Raw genomic sequence first — 17,558 nt, forward strand, 5'->3', positions numbered from 1 at the left:
TTCTTTATATGTACATGCTGACCTCTTCGTCAAATCTTGAGGGGACTGTACAATTTCCCTGTACACAATGCCTATCATCATTCAATACGCTAACCTTTCTCTGTCAAAATAACATCTTTCTTTATTTGTACATGCTGACCTTTTCGTCAAATTTGATGGGACTGTACAATTTCCCTGTACACATTGCCAATCAGCATTCTATACTCTAACCTTTCTCCGGTCCTAACATTGCATATGATATTCCTTCCCACTCATACCTTTTGAAAATAACTCGGCTCTCACCACAAACTCAACCTGATAGTTTAAACCTTAGATGTTTCCAAGTTAGACAATTGATTTAACAGAATTCCTAATTTAGAATATCAAAGGTCTACAACTTCGGGTTGCAAAATTTCGAAAATCAAAGTTTGATCCAATGAACTAATTCCCTTACAAAATTTTAAGTTATCAATCTTCTTGTTTAAATCTTAAATTTTAATCAAGATTCTCTATAAGCTCTTTTTTACTCGGGTTACAAGCTAAAAACAACTTTGCCTCTGGAGTAGTACATATTTTTAACTGTTTGTTTTCATGTGAGCCTATGAATATTAATACTTTTTCAGTTAAAGAAATAGTTATATTCATAAAACAAACTTAATTAACTGTATTGTTTAATCACACATAAAAATTTAAAAAATTTACCTAATTTATTCTAAAACACTTGTTCAACGGAAGACCTATTGTCTTATAAGAATTAGTTTTCTTCACAGTCAAAATAGCAATCTTCAAGAATGCGAACACTTTCCTTACTTATATTCATTTTTCAGGTAGCTTGTCTTTATCATAGAATCAACTAAAAATTTTCAAATGTAAAAATAAATATGGGAAAGAAAACATCGAACCAAGGTACTAATGCAAGGAAAGTTATTTCAGAGGTGTACACATTTTTTGTGCTGCAGTGTACTGCATCTATGGGCGGAAAAGTAAACACAAGACGGATATCACAACCTGACATGGAATTCATTTTCATAAAAATAATCTATTAAATATTCTGGTCATTGGAAACTATTATGTGAATTTTCAAAGTCATCAAAATTAAATGCTTTTTTCCTTCACGGATACTAAACAAACACTGATGCATCTATTCTTGTTTACAAATTCCGCCCAAAGAGAACTGGTTTCAATATGTACGCAGAGTATACGTGACCGCAATTTACTTTCCTTGTATTAGTACCTTGCATTGAACGTTGTTTTTTGGAAAAATTAAAAAATCTTCTTGCGCATTTAAAAAATTTTTTCTTCTATTTTTTAATCTGCTTTCCCAAGACAACGCCTGAACAAAACAAAATGTTGGCACATTTAGTTAAAAATATGACTGGGGGGATGATAAGATCTAAATATATAAATTATCAATAAAAAATTAGTCTTAAAAACAATAGGCCAAATTTTGTGTTGCTGCTTTTTATGTTTTTGATAGCAGACTTCAAATTTTCAACGGAGAACCTTATTTGTTTTATGAGAGATCCACAATTTTTCATAGAAGACCACACTAATTATATTTTTTAAAATTTTCTTGGGTTAAACATTTAATAAAAACAATAAAACAGGAAAGAAAATTTAGAAAAAAAGAAATAGTTTACCTTGTTCATGAAATGTCCCGTCTATAAAATGTTCTATTTATGAAATGTCCTATCTATGCAATGTCCCGTCTTGACAATGTCATATCTTTGCAATGTTCTATCTATGCAATGTTTTGTCTTTGCAATGTCATATCATGCAATGTACGTCCTGTCTATTGCGTTGTGACATTTTATAGAAAGACATTTTATAGATAAAAAAATCATAGATAGGACATTTCTCGATCATTTTCAGTCAACAAAAGCACTATTAGTGAAAACTTTTAAATAGACAGAAAGGTTTTCACAGATGAAATAAGTTCTTTAACACAAGTAAAATACTCTTCATATGAAATGTTATGACAAATTTAAAATTTTAAAAAAATTTCCATAGATAAAAAATCTCCGTTGTCTATGGAAAATCTTCTCTGTCTATGAAATGTCTTATCTATGAAATGTCCTATCTATGAAATGTCTTTTTTTGAAATTTTCTATCTATGAAATGTCCTATCTATGAAATTTCCTATCTACGAAATGTCCTATCTATGAATTGTCTTTCTATAAAATGTCACAACACCCTATCTATAAAAATGTCTTTACAGTCAACACCCAATTTTGTGGAGGTCCTCTGGGTAAGCAATGCAAATTTCAGGTCCTCTTGAGAGAAAACCTGGGGGTTTCTAATGAAAAAGCAATTGTGATCTTATATTAACGGTGGCTCAGATAATGAGTTTACTGAACAAACATTCGTTCGTCAGAACCAAATTTTACTCTTTCTGAAGAAAATTTCTTACTACTTTTTTTTGTACGGAGTACATATAAATTTGTTTTCAACCATCAATCTAAAAATCTATATGTAGTGAATACATTTAGATTTGTTTCAACCATCAATCTAAAAATCTATATGTACTGAGTACAAATAGATTTTTTTTCAACCATCAATCTAAAAATCTATATGTACTGAGTACATAAAGATTTGTTTTCAACCATCAATGTGGTATCTGGGAACCACAAATACGTGCATTGAACTGGTATATAAAATCTACACTTGATAAGATTTATACAAGTACTTGAACCTGTTTATATCTATCATGTGTGTAACCTGTTGACGTTGCAGCTCGGGTTGGTCCTATTCCGCGGGCCCAACTCCTCATGCGCTGTCATATATATATNCTAAAAATCTATATGTTGTGAGTACATTTAGATTTGTTTCAACCATCAATCTAAAAATCTATATGTACTTAGTACATATAGATTTGTTTTCAACCATCAATCTAAAAATCTATATGTAGTGAGTACATTTAGATTTGTTTCAACCATCAATCTAAAAATCTATGCATCATACAAGCATAAAATAATAATTACATTTTTAAAAAAATCAAAATAAAACGATAAAAAACTTTTTCCAATTTTATTTTTAATTCTCCAATAATATCTGTTTTCTACAGATGAAAAAATGATGGCTGAAATAATTTACTCTTGTCAAGGTTTTTGCACACATTTTCTTTAAGCTAATTATGAAACACATGCTAATATATAATCAAACCATTGAAGCATGAAAGGACTCTTAAAGTGTTCTTTGAGAAACAGCAAATGATAATAAAGATTTTAAAGAAACAAAAACTTGGTATATAATTCATACTTGATCAGACAAAGCTTTGAAGGTAACGTTGTAAATCGGGCTTGTCATCTTTGAATGGAGGATCACTTGAAATTGCATTTACAGTCCCTTTAAATACAACTTTTTAGAGTATTCATGGAGAGAATGTTCCTGAATTGAAAAATGATGTATCCGTGCAAATACCGAAAACTTTGATTCCTGTAGATGTCTCAGACAACAGCACTAGGAAACAGTCTGATTTAGGTAAGCGTCAAATGTAAAATATTCTGAGTTTGAAATATCAAAGGTTGCATCGCAAAACTATCAGAATATCCAATGCCAAATGATCAAAAATCTTTATATGATCAAAAAAATGTACGCTAAACAGTTAAGGCAACCATTTTTTGTTCAAAAATATCATACAATTTTAATTTTACAATAAAGTTAATTTAAAGTTTAAGGTAATCTTAAACACCTTTTTATGATAAAACGTATGTAAAATGCAAGCTCTCTCTTTCACGCAATCTATTTTTTCTTCTTTCTCTTCTCTTATATTTTCTACTCTTTTCTTCTATTTTCTTCTCTTCTCCTTTCTTTCTTCTCTTCTTTTTTCTTTTCTTTTTTCTTATCTTTTCTTATCCGTTCTTCTATACTCTTCTGTTATCTTATCTCTTATTAACCCACTGATTATATTTTTGGGTATTATAATTATACATTTTAATCCTTGCTGCTTACTTCACTTTTAAAAGAGATTTTTCATAATTCACACGATCTGTCAAGAGAAGTTCTACAAAACAAATTGTGGATAAATTGTTTAGATTGGGGACCTCCCCTGTCTGAAATTGAAAAAACAACAAGAAGTCGAAGTATTTCTTCAGAAAATCAAACAATGTCCGACATGATGAAAGATGGTTTACAAAGAGAAAAGGTTTTTAACTTTTAATTTAAAAATATTTGGAATAATACATTTTTCAAAAATCTCCACAAAGATAGTAATTAGAAAAAAAGTGAATAAAGAAATTTTGTTCTTTTTTGAAAGGTGTAATTTTTTTAATTAGTTTGAATATATGGTTGTTTTATTTAAAAATCTATGTGTAAAAGGTAATACTTTAGGTATTTTTGATAAATAAGACTTTAAGACGATTCGATTCCATCTTTATATTTTTTTTACTTATTTTTCTTATCGTACAATAATAAACATTTTAAGATTTTTCAGATTTTCAGTTTTTATTGGTGAATTTTTTAGAGGCAAAAACTTAATTTTGAAAACTTTCCAACAGAGAAAATATGTACAGAGATAATATTATCTTAATAACATACATTAATAGGCACCCAGGAAACTGCGGAATAGGAAGACGACAATTAGACTTAAAGGGACAGTAAAGGAAAAATGAAAGGGGGTATAGGCTGAAAGCTCATCACTTTAGCTCTTGATCGCGACCCATGAAAGTTTTATCTGATGTTACTATCTCGAGAAATTGATATAAAACTGTGTTAAAATCATACGAAAGATCATATATGCAAAATTTAGAAAATCTTAAACTTAAATCACGTGACCAGAACTATCACCAATGGCAGAGCAGTATACTGATCACGTGTCTCTGCCTGTATCACGTGACCACTTTACTGCACTGTCATTGGTGGATTTTCTGGTAAAGCAATTCGGACGTGTAAATAATATTATGAATTAGATCTATTAAAAATAGAAATAACAAATATAAAATTAGAATTGGAGTAAACCTAAGTAATAATTAGGTTTCTCGGGGATATTATCGTTTTCAGATTGGTTGCATATTTGCTGAATTTGATCTATTTAAACCCACTACTTTTATACAAAATTGTATGTATATTAATTTTCGTATAAATTTGACACAGTTGTAAATCAATTTCTAGAGATAGGAACATCAGATATAACTTTCATGGGTCGTGATCGAGAGCTAAAGTGATTAGCTTTCAGTCTACACCCCCTTTCATTTTTCCTTTACTGTCCCTTTAAGTTAAAATTTAAATAGTTCAAGGAATATTAAACACAGGAAACCCCATTTCACGTATTTTAAATTGCATGATTTTAAGTTACACATAAAACTTTTGATTTTGGAAAAATATACATACAAAAAAGGGTTGAATATCGTTCCACAGCTGTATGGGCCCCCCTATGTACCAAAGATTTTTTTTTTAGAGGTTGGATGGTAGATCTATCCAGAGGGGTTTAAAGTATCGTTGGCCAAACTCTATTATTCCTTATCTTATTGAGAGCACGTTCACTGAAGAACACAGAGTTATCATTGCTTCTGTAAGTAATAATGCTACAATTCTTACATAAATCTTATTTTTTTTTGTCTAGTTACTTACTGTACATGTGATTATCACATTCTTTTATTGATTGTTTAATAACTGCAGATATTTCATTTTCTAAAATTATTGATTTCCACAAAAAGGGACTGACTGTCGTCCAAGCTCTTTCTTTTGATTATAAATTCTTCAATTATTTTGACTGTTGTTATTGAAAAGGATAAAGCAAAGACGACAACCATTATCCTGTTTATTGTTTTGTTTTACTAAGTAAATCTAGGGAATTGAGAACGTGGAGAGCAACACCTGTATCCGGTTTGTTCCTAAACAGGACTCAGATATTGATTGGTTAGAAATATATTCTACTGGTGCTAGTGGATGTTTTGCTAATTCCAGGTCAATTACCATACTTCATTTTTAACCAGTCGGTTCTAGAGATAATTGTTTGCTCCAAATATACAGTGAGAACCAGAACACCGTGGAATAAATGTTTTCTTTCTTCTGCATTTCATTTAAGTTTCTCTTTGGAGTTTGTAATTTCCAATTGTTGCAACAGATATATCTTTAAAAATGTTGTCATTTTTTATTAATAGTTCAGGTGCAAATTATACCTTAAAAATACAAAAGATTTTAGAATAGAAAACTTGAAATGATAAAAAGAGCTACTTGCTTGAAAATGATACAATAAAATAAAAATTCAAGAAATGGATTTATTGCCACAGACTCTGATTTTACTATCTCTATATCTTTGTAACCCAATGGTGTACACCTTAGATATTCCAAACTATGAACTCTGTTAGATCCAATAGAGTTTTTGGAAATGACTCAATTACTTAGGTAGATGTTTAAAGGACATTTTGCCAATATTTGCAACATTTCCTTTTCTCTCTGTCGATACCTGGTCGATACGATAAAACCTCATGTTGTTGTTGTCTAGATATCTCGGTCCTGGACATGGAAAGCATGACATTGGATTAGAAATCGGATCTCCGCAAACGGGGTCAAATATAATTGTTCAAACATAAAAAAGAGTTGATTAAATTATTTTATCTTAAGAAATTTTAAAGCTAAAAATTATGCAAATCTCATTAATTCATTTCATAGAGAAAGTATGCAAATCTCATTCATTTATTTCACAGAGAAAATTATCCAAATCTCATTAATTCATTTNGATCAAAAAATTAATCGTAAAGTGAATTGGATTCCTTAGATAATAATTAAAAAAATTACGTTTTTTTATATTTGACTGTCGGTAGAACGTGTGTTGACAAGGTAAAAAAATATATAGTTAAAAGGGAAAATTCGCAACTTTTGATACATAAACTATTCGGAGTTTAAACTTATTACCAGTGTTTGAGCGTTAGAAAAAAAACTTGCTGTGCAAAGTAGTAGAAGCCAGAAAACATTGTCTTTCATTACGCAATATATTTTAGGGTTTAGTAATTTTAACCAGGGGTCCATATAATTCCCAAAATAGCTGATTTTCTCGATCCCAAAATAATTTGTTGCCCCCAACTTTAAAGAAATGCCCCCAATTGTAAAATTTAAAAACAAATTTCAAATTCCACTTACACATTTGGCTCCATTGCCCCCAATTTGAAAAAAAATTCCCTCAATTAAAAAAATGCCCCCAAATAAAAAAATATTTTTAAATTCCTCTAACACATTTGCCCCCATTTGCCTCCAATTTTAAAAAATGCCCCCAAATATAAAAAAATTCGCTCCCATTTAAAAAAATTGCCCCCATTTAAAAAATTTGCCCTCCTTCTTTCAAATTTGTCAATCCCAAATGGAATTGAAAAAGGAATTATATGGACCCCTGATTTTAACTGATTTATTTACTTAAACGTGTCCTGAACATTTGTATACATGTATAAATCATGACAATTCCAATTTGCTAAATCTTTTTCGTAAATTCTTAATAAAAATGCAAATACATTGACTATTTTCCTTTTCTGAAAAAAATATGATTTTTACTTCAATGTATTCCAAAAATATTTAAACAGCTGTTTTTACGAAACCCCAAACTTTTAATTTGACAATGCCAAACAAAGCCAAAAACAATTGCTTAAAGGGAGTGTTCGTGAAAAATGAAAAGGGGTATAGGCTTAATGCGATAAAAAAAGCGCTTTTGATCGCTACTAATCATACTTCTATCTGTATCGTCTATAAGGAGAAAATTGTTAAAGACGTCTCATACTGAATATAGTTTATATTTTTTATATTTTATTTTTTTAGAAAACGTTTTTAACGGATTTCGAAAAATGTGAGTGGTGCGACAAGAGAAATAATCACATTCAAAACAAATTAATTAAAAAATATTATAAAATATATTAACTATATACAAATGTGGCGAAAGATAATGGATGACTATAGGTAGTAATATCTGAATGATTTATTTGAAATTAAATTGATTTTTTTACGGTCAAAGTCGTATGTTGCAATTTTCTCAACTTGTAAGGACGCTAAGAAACTTAACTCTAATTGTACAGGGAGTAGTAGTACACGAGCTTCTACATATTCTGGGAGTAGCTCATGAACAGCAGAGACCTGACAGGGATTCTTATGTTACAATGAACTGGCCAAACATCCAGGTTTATATACTTATATTGTCCTTTAGGACGTCCAATACGTTCAAATCTGTAGAAACACATCATACGTCTCAACCTCTAATATTTTATATTCATATTTATGTAGTATTTATTTTCATTAAAGTGTATGAGAGTTCAGTTAATAACAAATCAAAATAAAGTTTAATAAGAGCCAATTGAAAGTGTAATTTTGAACACTTTTGTTTTGATTAGTATTTGTCACTAATCTTTCTTTCTAAAGGTGCCTTCAAACTTTTAATATATCAAACTTGAAATATTTGATTTAGCAAAATTCAAATTTTAAAATATAAAGGCCTACGACAACATGTTGCATAGATAAAGGAATTAATACAAATTGGAGTCGATTTTATTCAAAAGAATGTGTCAATTTAAGTACGAAACCATTCTGGTGTATTTTTTTTCTTGGTTTTAAATTACAGAAATACATACTTCTGTACGTGTTCGTTAAAAAGAAGCAATGCCAACAGGTTTTTGTTCGTTAACGGAATTTTATTCCAATCTTAACTTTAATTAAGGTTGCTAACGCGCACAACATGTACAGAGACTCCTGGGAGACTGAAGATCTATCAACTGCAACAATGTACGATAAATTTCAGATAAATTGTAGTTAACCCTTTAAAGGCTGTGGTATCTGAATCTATGTATAGAAAAGAGCCTTAGAGAATAAAATATATAAGTTTAAAACGATGTTCATAGCCTAACTTTTCAAGGCCAGCTTATTTAGAAAAAACGTAAAAATATTTTTTTTACAAATAATACACATGTTTTTATATTCGTTTTTATTAGATTTTTGGAAATGCAATTTTTAGATCTGTAGATTAAATAACAAACATCGACCTGCCTTACGAGCGTTAAAGGAAAATTTTCAAGGATTTATTCACTACCTTTACTAACAATACCTTTAACAATATTTTATAGATGTAACAACGAGGGGGTAAGCCAAGCTTCTGCAGATTTCAGCAGTTGTGTGAGCGGAGATACTGTAACAGATTTCGGAGTCGGATATGATTTCAAATCTGTAATGCACTACTCACTTGGCAGGTACCATTAGTAGCTTAACATTTTCCAGCTTCTTAAATGATTAAAATTTTTCATTTTTTTCTTTTTTTGCGTATTCCTTATTTATAGTGTAAAAGGCAATACTTACTCATGTTTGGTCCATATTTGTTCAATAAAGTTTATAAGATGATTACAAACTCCTGACCAGACACACATAAATACACAACATTACAGGTACGGTTGTGTGACCTCTTAGCTCCTCACGTTTTTAATTTACGCACAAGTATAGAGAGGAGAAAATGTATTTTGTCAATACTAGAAATTCAAAACATGTTTGTTCAACATAAATGCTTTTCAATCAAGAAATTATGCTTCAATATAACGCGAAATTAAACGTCTCAACGCGGAAATGCCTCAAAAACCGGTTTTGAGGAATTTCCGTTTTATTTTGGGAAATCCCTCAAAACTGGAAAAAGTTGAGGGATTTACGAATATTTTTGAGGCGTTTCCTAATATTTAAAGTTGAGGTGTTTCCTCTTTTTTTTGAGGCGTTTCCGTTTTTTTAAAAAGTTTTTAAACTTTATTTATTTGGAGGCGTTTCCGTTTTATGAAAAAACTGTTAAAACTTTATTTTGTGGAGGCGTTTCCTCTTTTTTTGAGGCGTTTCCGTTTTTTTGAGGCGTTTCCGCTTTTTTTGAGGCGTTTCCGTTTTTTGAAAAAAGAGGGTCGCTGAATTCTAATTCAACTCGCTCCATGCAGAGCAGCACATGCTAGAACTCTATTACGCCTGTATAGGTCGGATTAAAGAAAAAAATGTGCAACCGATCAACAGCTGTTGTAGGTCGGATATTGCAATAGGTCGGAAAATTAGTTGGTCGGAAGTTCAGTATAGAGGATGTTGCGCATAGACTTTGTAACATTACCAATCAGACAGACATTTTTAAATAACTTTGTTAGAAATCAAAACTTAAATAGAAACGCCGTCTCATTGCATTGAATAAAATTAGTGATAATCAAAAAAGAAAAGATGGGTCCGTCCTAGTTTATGATTTTTGGACCCCTCCTATCAATTTTGAACATGATCATTTTTATTTTTTAGAAAATCGTTTTCTAGGAAATTACCAAAAAGATAAATTGGATGCATTAACAGGCAAATTTTCAACATTTTTAATTATTTTTAGTTTTTACCCAAACATTCAGCAATTAAAACCCTTAAAACCCTAAAAATTGTTTTTCTCATTTTTTCTAATCCCTATTTCTTTGAAACCTCATGGTGTTTAATTTCTGGGAGGAGATTAATTATTTTGGAAAGGGGGAAAGATTTTCAAAGAAAGGAATTAAGTTTTTTTTTTAAACGGAAAAAGAGGAAATGCCTCAACTAAATAAATTTTAAAAAGTTTCTTTTAAAAACGGAACGCCTCAGAAAAATGAAGAAACACCTCAACTAAATAAAGTTTAAAAACTTTTTTTCAAAAACGGAAATGCCTCAAAAAAAAAAACGGAAACGCCTCAAAAAAAAAGAGGAAGTATGAACAAAATAAAGTTTAAAAAGTTTTTTCAAAAATCGGAAACGCCTCAAAAAAACGGAAACGCCTCAAAAAAAGAGGAAACGTCTCAACAAAATAAAGTTTTAAAAGTTTGTTTCAAAAACGGAAAGGCCTAAAAAAACGGAAACACCTCAAAAATTTTGCGGAAATGCCTCAAAAATTTTGGGAAATCCCTCAAAAATATTGGGAAATTCCTCAAAAATAATTGTCAGGTGAAAAGCGGAAACCCCTAAAAAAATTTAGGAAACGCCTCAAAATAAAGAGGAAACCCCTCAAAAACTGGGTTTTGGGGGATTTCCGTTTTTCTTACAGAAATTGCGGAAACGCCTCAAAAAAAACCGGGGTTTTGAGGTTTCCGCTTTTTTTTGAGGCATTTCCGCGTTGAGACGTTTCCATGTTGAGGCGTTTCTATAGCACCCGTGCAGACTCCGTCGAGCGCTGCGGCAAGTCCATAACACTACAGGAAAAAACTAAATTATCGAAACCTTACTGGTGCGGTTTGTGACCACGTAGCTTCTCTAGTTTTTATTTTACAGAAAAGAATGAGAGAAGCAAAATTTGTTGGTCACATATTATAAATTCAAAACTTTCTTGTTCTTCTCAATGGGTTATTAATAAGAAAAGTTATGATTTAAAACATGTAAGATTTCAATCTAACATGAAATTTACTTTGAATTGGCGTGAAGGCTCCGTTCAGCGCTGTGGCTAGAATTTGCGAGAGTCCCGGAATCCAGCAATGCGGAAAAAAGGAGTTTGTCTTTCTGTAGTTTATATTTCAGAAAGTCATGGCGCCTCTTTTCCCAGCTATATTTCTAGTTTTGCTGTGGACAGAAACCAGCCTGTGATGATCCCTAAGGATTCAAGTATCCAGGATGCTGATGTCGGGGGAAATGAGTTGTCAGCTAAGGATATTCTTAAACTGCAGAGAGCTTACTTCTGTGATGGTACCATCAAAGTAAGATTCATTCATATGTGCAATAAAAAAAATTGTGTCTAAAGCTTCTTTTAGGGTCAAAATTTAGCAAAATGGAAGAAAAGCAAGTTAAAGTAAATTTGTTTGTTATATTCCTTCATATATGAAACATTAGCTTTCCTTTCACTTTTCCCAATTTTGACTTAAGCGGAAAATATATGATAAAATCGAACCAAAAACGAACCAAAAAAGAACCAAAATGATCCAAAAACGAACGGAATCAAACGATCTCCAATTGTTTAGAATAAAATGTTGCACAATAAAATTAAAGCAAACTTAAACAGCTTGAAATCTTGAAAGTTTTATTGAAAGTTTTTAGGAAATGAAAGAAAAGAAAAACAACACTACATAGTGGACAAACAAAATACCATGATCAAATTCCAGATTTTAGATTGGGTTAAAACTTTATCTACCGATGGGAATTAATTAAAAGAAAGAGATATTTAAACCAACTACGGCTTGTTCAAGAACCTTTCTTTTACCTTCCAACTCTAGATGAACCATCTGTACTAAGTTCAACTACCTTTCTTTTACCTCCCAACTCTTGTTGAACTATCTGTACTAAGTTCAACTACCTTTCTTTTACCTCCCAACTCTAGTTGAACTATCTGTACTAAGTTCAACTACGTTTCTTTTACCCTCCAACTCTAGTTGAACTATCAGTACTAAGTTCAACTACCTTTCTTTTACCTCCCAACTCTAGTTAGAGTCCCTACTGAAAACGCCTCTGTAGCAATTTTTGTTTGATATAATTCCATCTTAAGATATTTATCATTGAAAATGTGCAGGTCAGCAAAATTTATTACACACCGGACTAATGGGAGTGCGCAGCATTCGGTTTCTTCTATTTGAAGTCAAACGTGCTTTGGTCTTTAATTCAATAATCATTTACTTTACGGATTTGTTTATACTATACTTCTTTCTTCAAAATGCATGTGCCAACAAAAAAGTATTTAATAAAAGGCTAATAAATTATGTTTAATTGGTCAAATTCTGATCGAAAGTCACAGCTTTCTGGAATATTGACAGTACCGTTAAATCCACGTGCCTAGGCTACATGTGGAGGGGCATTTTTCTCATCAACTGGAGGATCTATTTCTGGAGATGCTATAACTGGTAATTTTTATTTCAAAATTCCAAATTAAAAAAAATGATGAATCAACCTTATTTTAATTTTGTTGAGGAACAAATGAATGTGAATTTATACTAAGCACTGATCCTGGAAAGAAAATAACTTTAACTCTAACTGCCCAGGTATTTATGACAATATCAACAATAATGAACAATCTGCTGCAAACTCCTTTAAAACCGATGTTATGCAGCTTTAAAATTTGAATATATAAAGGGCTCCAAAACAGAAATATAGCAAATAATGTCTGTCTAAGAAGGTCATACAAACGGTGAATAGTTTACAATGATTAATTGTAATATATTGAATTTAATAATATATTTAGTTTGCTGGTACTTGTCTTACTGATTATTTGGAAGTTAGAATTGGCAGAGAAAAGAACGGATTACTGATCGGGAAATATTGCCAGGTTTTTTTTCTAGATTTTTTTGTCTTTTGTATTTTTACAAAATATTATTATATAAAAACATGTTTTCAAAACATTTAACATCTTAATCTCAATTTACTCCAGGGAACTCCTATCCCTGCAACTCTTGAATTTAAAACCAACGAAGTGTGGATAAGATGGGTCAAAACGGACTCTACTTTTAGCGGAACATGGTCTGTTAGTGATTGTAAGTTGCATAATTCATAAACATCTTTACGCAGAAATTTACAATATCGTTTTTTTTTTAGTAACATGTTCTTGCAACAAGATCATAATTGAAAAGAGTGATCTTAAGATCTTGAATGGAGCATATACAAAGATTGAAGCTGTAAGAGGAGGAAAGCCAATCTATCAAAAAGAACAATTTTATTTGGTTTGGAGTGACACTAGACATGAGTGGTATATTAGTCCTGACTACACTACGGATTCGTACTATGCAATTAATAAGGTAAGTAATAAATTATTGATGTCTCACTAAGCTATTTTTGTTCGGACCTTATTAGTGAACTTTTTGAACTTTTTTTCTCTCTTTAATTAAGAAATGGTTAAGTCCTAAGTTTGTAGCGGAGAAATCAATCGTATATAGCGAGCAAATTTAAACACACACTTTTTTATCAACTTTATTTTCTCACTTGCTGCCCAGGTTTAATATCATTTTTCAAAGTTTCTTCTGTCGTTTAACCGCGCTTAGTTATTATGATTTTAACTGAAATGCTCTGTGTTGCCCTTGGCATGTAAAAAATGGTCAAACTTTTTTTAGCTTAAATTGGTCCAGTCCTTCGGCTAGGTATTAAAACATCTCCGATTCTTACTGTGTCATGTTGATTGTTGATGCTGGGATTTCACGCTGCGGCTAGGACATACTTGGGAGATTGCCACTTGGGAAAGTTGCCGCTTATGAAAATGCCTTTGGGAAAGAGCTGACATTCCAAATTGTACTGTAGGTTGCTTTTGGATGTCCTGAAGACCTAAAATCTGAATGGGAGTATTACAACTCAGACCTGGATGCAACAGTACCTGATACAGATGCATCAGCTAGATGTAGTGACTGTTCCCTGTATCCAGAATATGAGGAGTGCCGTGAGTAAATGTTATAAGTTAATGCCCGACAAATTAAAATTTAAAACTCTTTCTATTTTCAGAAACCTGTTCTTGCCAGGTTCTGAAGTTGGATTTTAACTCCAACTTAGATGGTCTTCTGAACAAAGTAGATTTGACTATTGGAGATAGACCAGTGTATCAGCATCCGGATTCTGGAATCTATCTATTTTTCCACCCTGGCATAAGCCAGTGGCTTTTTGGACCAGACATTACTACAACAAATTATTATTTTAGAAATGAGGTAAGAACATCATTGAATAGTGTTAACAAATTTTCAATAAACAAGAATCAAATGTGTTCATGATAATTTACCTTTTTACCCCAGAGAACTGATCGTTGTCCATCAGCTTTGGATTCTGGATGGATCAATTTTGAACTTGGAACTGTCAGCTGCAATGATGCAACAACCACGGCAGCTTCAACTACTTCCGCAGCTCCAACTACTGCAGCTCCAACTGCTGAACCTCCAACTACTGAACCTCCAACCACTGAACCTCCAACCAATGAACCTCCAACTACTGAACCTCCAACTACTGAACCTCCAACTACAGAACCTCCAACTACTGAACCTCCAACTAATGAACCTCCAACTACTGAACATCCAATTACTGAACCTCCAACTACTGAACCTCCAACTACTGAACCTCCAACTACTGAACCTCCAACTACTGCAGTTCCAACTACTGAACCTCCAACTACTGAACCTCCAACTACTGAACCTCCAACTACTGAACCTCCAACTACTAAACCTCCAACTACTGAACCTCCAACTACTGAACCTCCAACTACTGAACCTCCAACTACCGAACCTCCAACTACTGAACCTCCAACTACTGAACCTCCAACTAATGAACGTCCAACTACTGAACCTCCAACTACTGTACCTCCAACTACTGAACCTCCAACTACTGAACATCCAACTACTGAACCTCCAACTACTATACCTCCAACTACTGAACCTCCAACTACTGAACCTCCAACTACTGAACCTCCAACCACTGAACCTACAACTACTGAACCTCCAACTACTGCCGTTCCAACTACTGAACCTCCCACTACTGAGCCTCCAACTACTGAACCTCCAACTACTGATACTTTAAGTCCATGTTTTCCGTGTAAAAATGTTTTAAATGGACCTCTCCAGGGACTTTATACACTCCAGGTAGTTTTAATAAAAGTATTCTAGGTATAATGGGCTCAGCACTGCAGCAAGGTTACACTAAATGGCTGAGAACTTAAGGCTCATGCTAAATATATAAAAGTTTCTCTAATTAGTAACCCATCCTCTGGAATAATTATATCCCCAGGTGATTCCCTCCAGTGCAGTGGCCTCCAGTCCATTGGAGGGAATAACAATGCTAATATATTTAAGAACTTTAAGCTAAACTTTGGAGTGAAACATTATAGAAACCGAACGTAAAGAAACCGCTAGTTATAGCAACAAGGCGTATTTTGCAGGAGATTTTTTTTTATATTTAAAAGAAATTAAATTGTTTTGTAAAACATTGTAGCTTTTCATTATCAATATCATTATTTTTATGTTTTTAAAGATACCCTTGGCTATGACTATACAAGTTCTCCAGTAATGCTAATGTGATTTCATAAAATTCCATTTTATCATTTAAATAAAAGGATTTTATGAAAATGATATTTACTCTGCACTGATTATTTAATTTCTCAAAAATATAAAAAAATATTCTCCCGAAAAATACGCCTTGTTGCTATTCCTAGCGGTTTCTATACGTTCGGCTTCCAGAATGTTTCACTCCAATGTTTAGCTTATAAAGAGTTCTTGAACATATTAGCATTTGTTATTCCCTCCGATTGACTGGAGGCCACTGCACTGGAGGGAATCACCTTTAATTATTCCAGAGGATGGGTTACTAATTATCAAACAAGACACTTATTACTGGCCAGATACTGAAAATTAATCACTCCACCAGAGTTTTATTAAAAAGTGATCTGGGTGGCAACCAAAATCTCTTAGGTGGAGTAATTAGTGCCCAGGGTTATAAAAAGTATCCCTCGTGTTTAGTAATTAGTGTCCTGAATTTTGATCAGTATCTCTTTGTCCCTCCCAGAGGCCACTGAAAGGAATGGCAAATGCCACTATTTTCTTCTAGAACTTGAAAGGTTGCGGGATGATTTTTTAAAAATATTTTAATCAACCAACAAGTGAATGAAGAGAAGAGGAATGGAAGCTGATAAAATAAACTAATTATTTTAAAGGATGGAAGGGATCCTAGGTGTAGTGATGGATGTGCTTACAAAGATGTGAACGAGGATATTTTCTGCTTTCTACCTGGCAAATATTATATTCAGCCTACTTGCAACTAAATATTTAACATGTTTTTTTCACACCTACTTTACTTTGTGTTCTAGTTTTTGTCAAAAGGAATTTGGTCTTCGTCACAAATATTCTAATCTCTATATCTTTCAAACCTGATGGCTTAAACCTTTGATATTTCAAATTAAGTTTAATTGATATAAAAGAATTCATAGTTTAAAATATCTATGGTCTATACGGAATTGGAGAAATAGAAAATCTGAGTTTGTGACAAAAACTCAATTCCTATGTTATTTCTCTAAATTTGATTTGTGTGCAATAAAACTGGTTGAAATCTTTATCATCTAAAGAATTGTGAATGGTGAATATTAGACAGAAGTTGAAGAGAAATGTTTAGAGAAGACTCCTTATATGGTGTGAAGCATGTATGTGTGGTCTGTATACTGTGTAGATATATGGACAGTAGCTTTAATATTGCTGTAATATTTCAAGATGGGATCTATACAAGTTGTATTTGTGTATACACACAATTTTCAGCATAAACAAATTTCATTCCCACCAAACAATAGTCATTCCCATCTAATTATGCGGATTACTAAAGATTCATTACCTCAAAATGGTCTCAAAATGGATTCCATTCTTTAAATTGGTTTTTCCAGTATTTCTCATCAAACTATATTTATTACTTTAGATTCTAGTATTAATTTCACTCTAAAAATATTAATTTGTATCCCAGTATTCATTCCCATTCAACTATATTAATTCATATAGTATTTATTCCCACAAAACTATATTCACTCCCGTTATGCAATGTATATTCACTTCTACCAAACTTCATTCATTTCCATCAAACTATATTCACTACCACCAAACTATATTCACTACCACCAAAAAATATATATTCACTCTCACCAACCTATATTTACTCAAACCAAACTATATTTACCCTCACCAAACTATATTTACCCTCACCAAAAAATGTTTACCCTCACCAAA

General features: G+C 32.0%; 1 protein-coding gene across 1 annotated transcript; it reads left to right on the forward strand.

The window, feature by feature from the left end:
* The first annotated feature begins 747 nt into the window (after positions 1-747).
* Positions 748-16,636, forward strand: LOC111694918 (uncharacterized). The gene is made up of 20 exons (XM_023463973.1): positions 748-806; positions 3,345-3,459; positions 4,014-4,123; positions 5,375-5,488; positions 5,768-5,883; positions 6,425-6,487; positions 6,744-6,759; positions 7,980-8,081; positions 8,615-8,679; positions 9,018-9,140; positions 11,462-11,600; positions 12,671-12,734; positions 12,802-12,872; positions 13,073-13,156; positions 13,259-13,361; positions 13,423-13,622; positions 14,119-14,254; positions 14,317-14,516; positions 14,601-15,437; positions 16,505-16,636. The coding sequence occupies exons 1-20, from the start codon at positions 771-773 to the stop codon at positions 16,610-16,612; spliced, it is 2,802 nt and encodes a 933-aa protein (XP_023319741.1). The 5' UTR covers positions 748-770; the 3' UTR covers positions 16,613-16,636.
* The last annotated feature ends 922 nt before the right edge of the window (positions 16,637-17,558 follow it).

The sequence above is a fragment of the Eurytemora carolleeae genome, unplaced genomic scaffold (genome assembly GCF_000591075.1).
Source record: "Eurytemora carolleeae unplaced genomic scaffold, Eaff_2.0 scaffold204, whole genome shotgun sequence".
Lineage (NCBI taxonomy): Eukaryota > Metazoa > Arthropoda > Copepoda > Calanoida > Temoridae > Eurytemora > Eurytemora carolleeae.

Excerpts from the sequence above, each read along its gene's own strand:
- LOC111694918 (XM_023463973.1), top strand. The coding sequence starts at position 771 with ATGCGAACACTTTCCTTACTTATATTCATTTTTCAG. Across the intron at positions 4,124-5,374 it reads ATGGTTTACAAAGAGAAAAG|AGGTTGGATGGTAGATCTAT; the intron begins GTTTTTAACTTT and ends TTTTTTTTTTAG. Across the intron at positions 13,362-13,422 it reads AACATGGTCTGTTAGTGATT|TAACATGTTCTTGCAACAAG; the intron begins GTAAGTTGCATA and ends TTTTTTTTTTAG.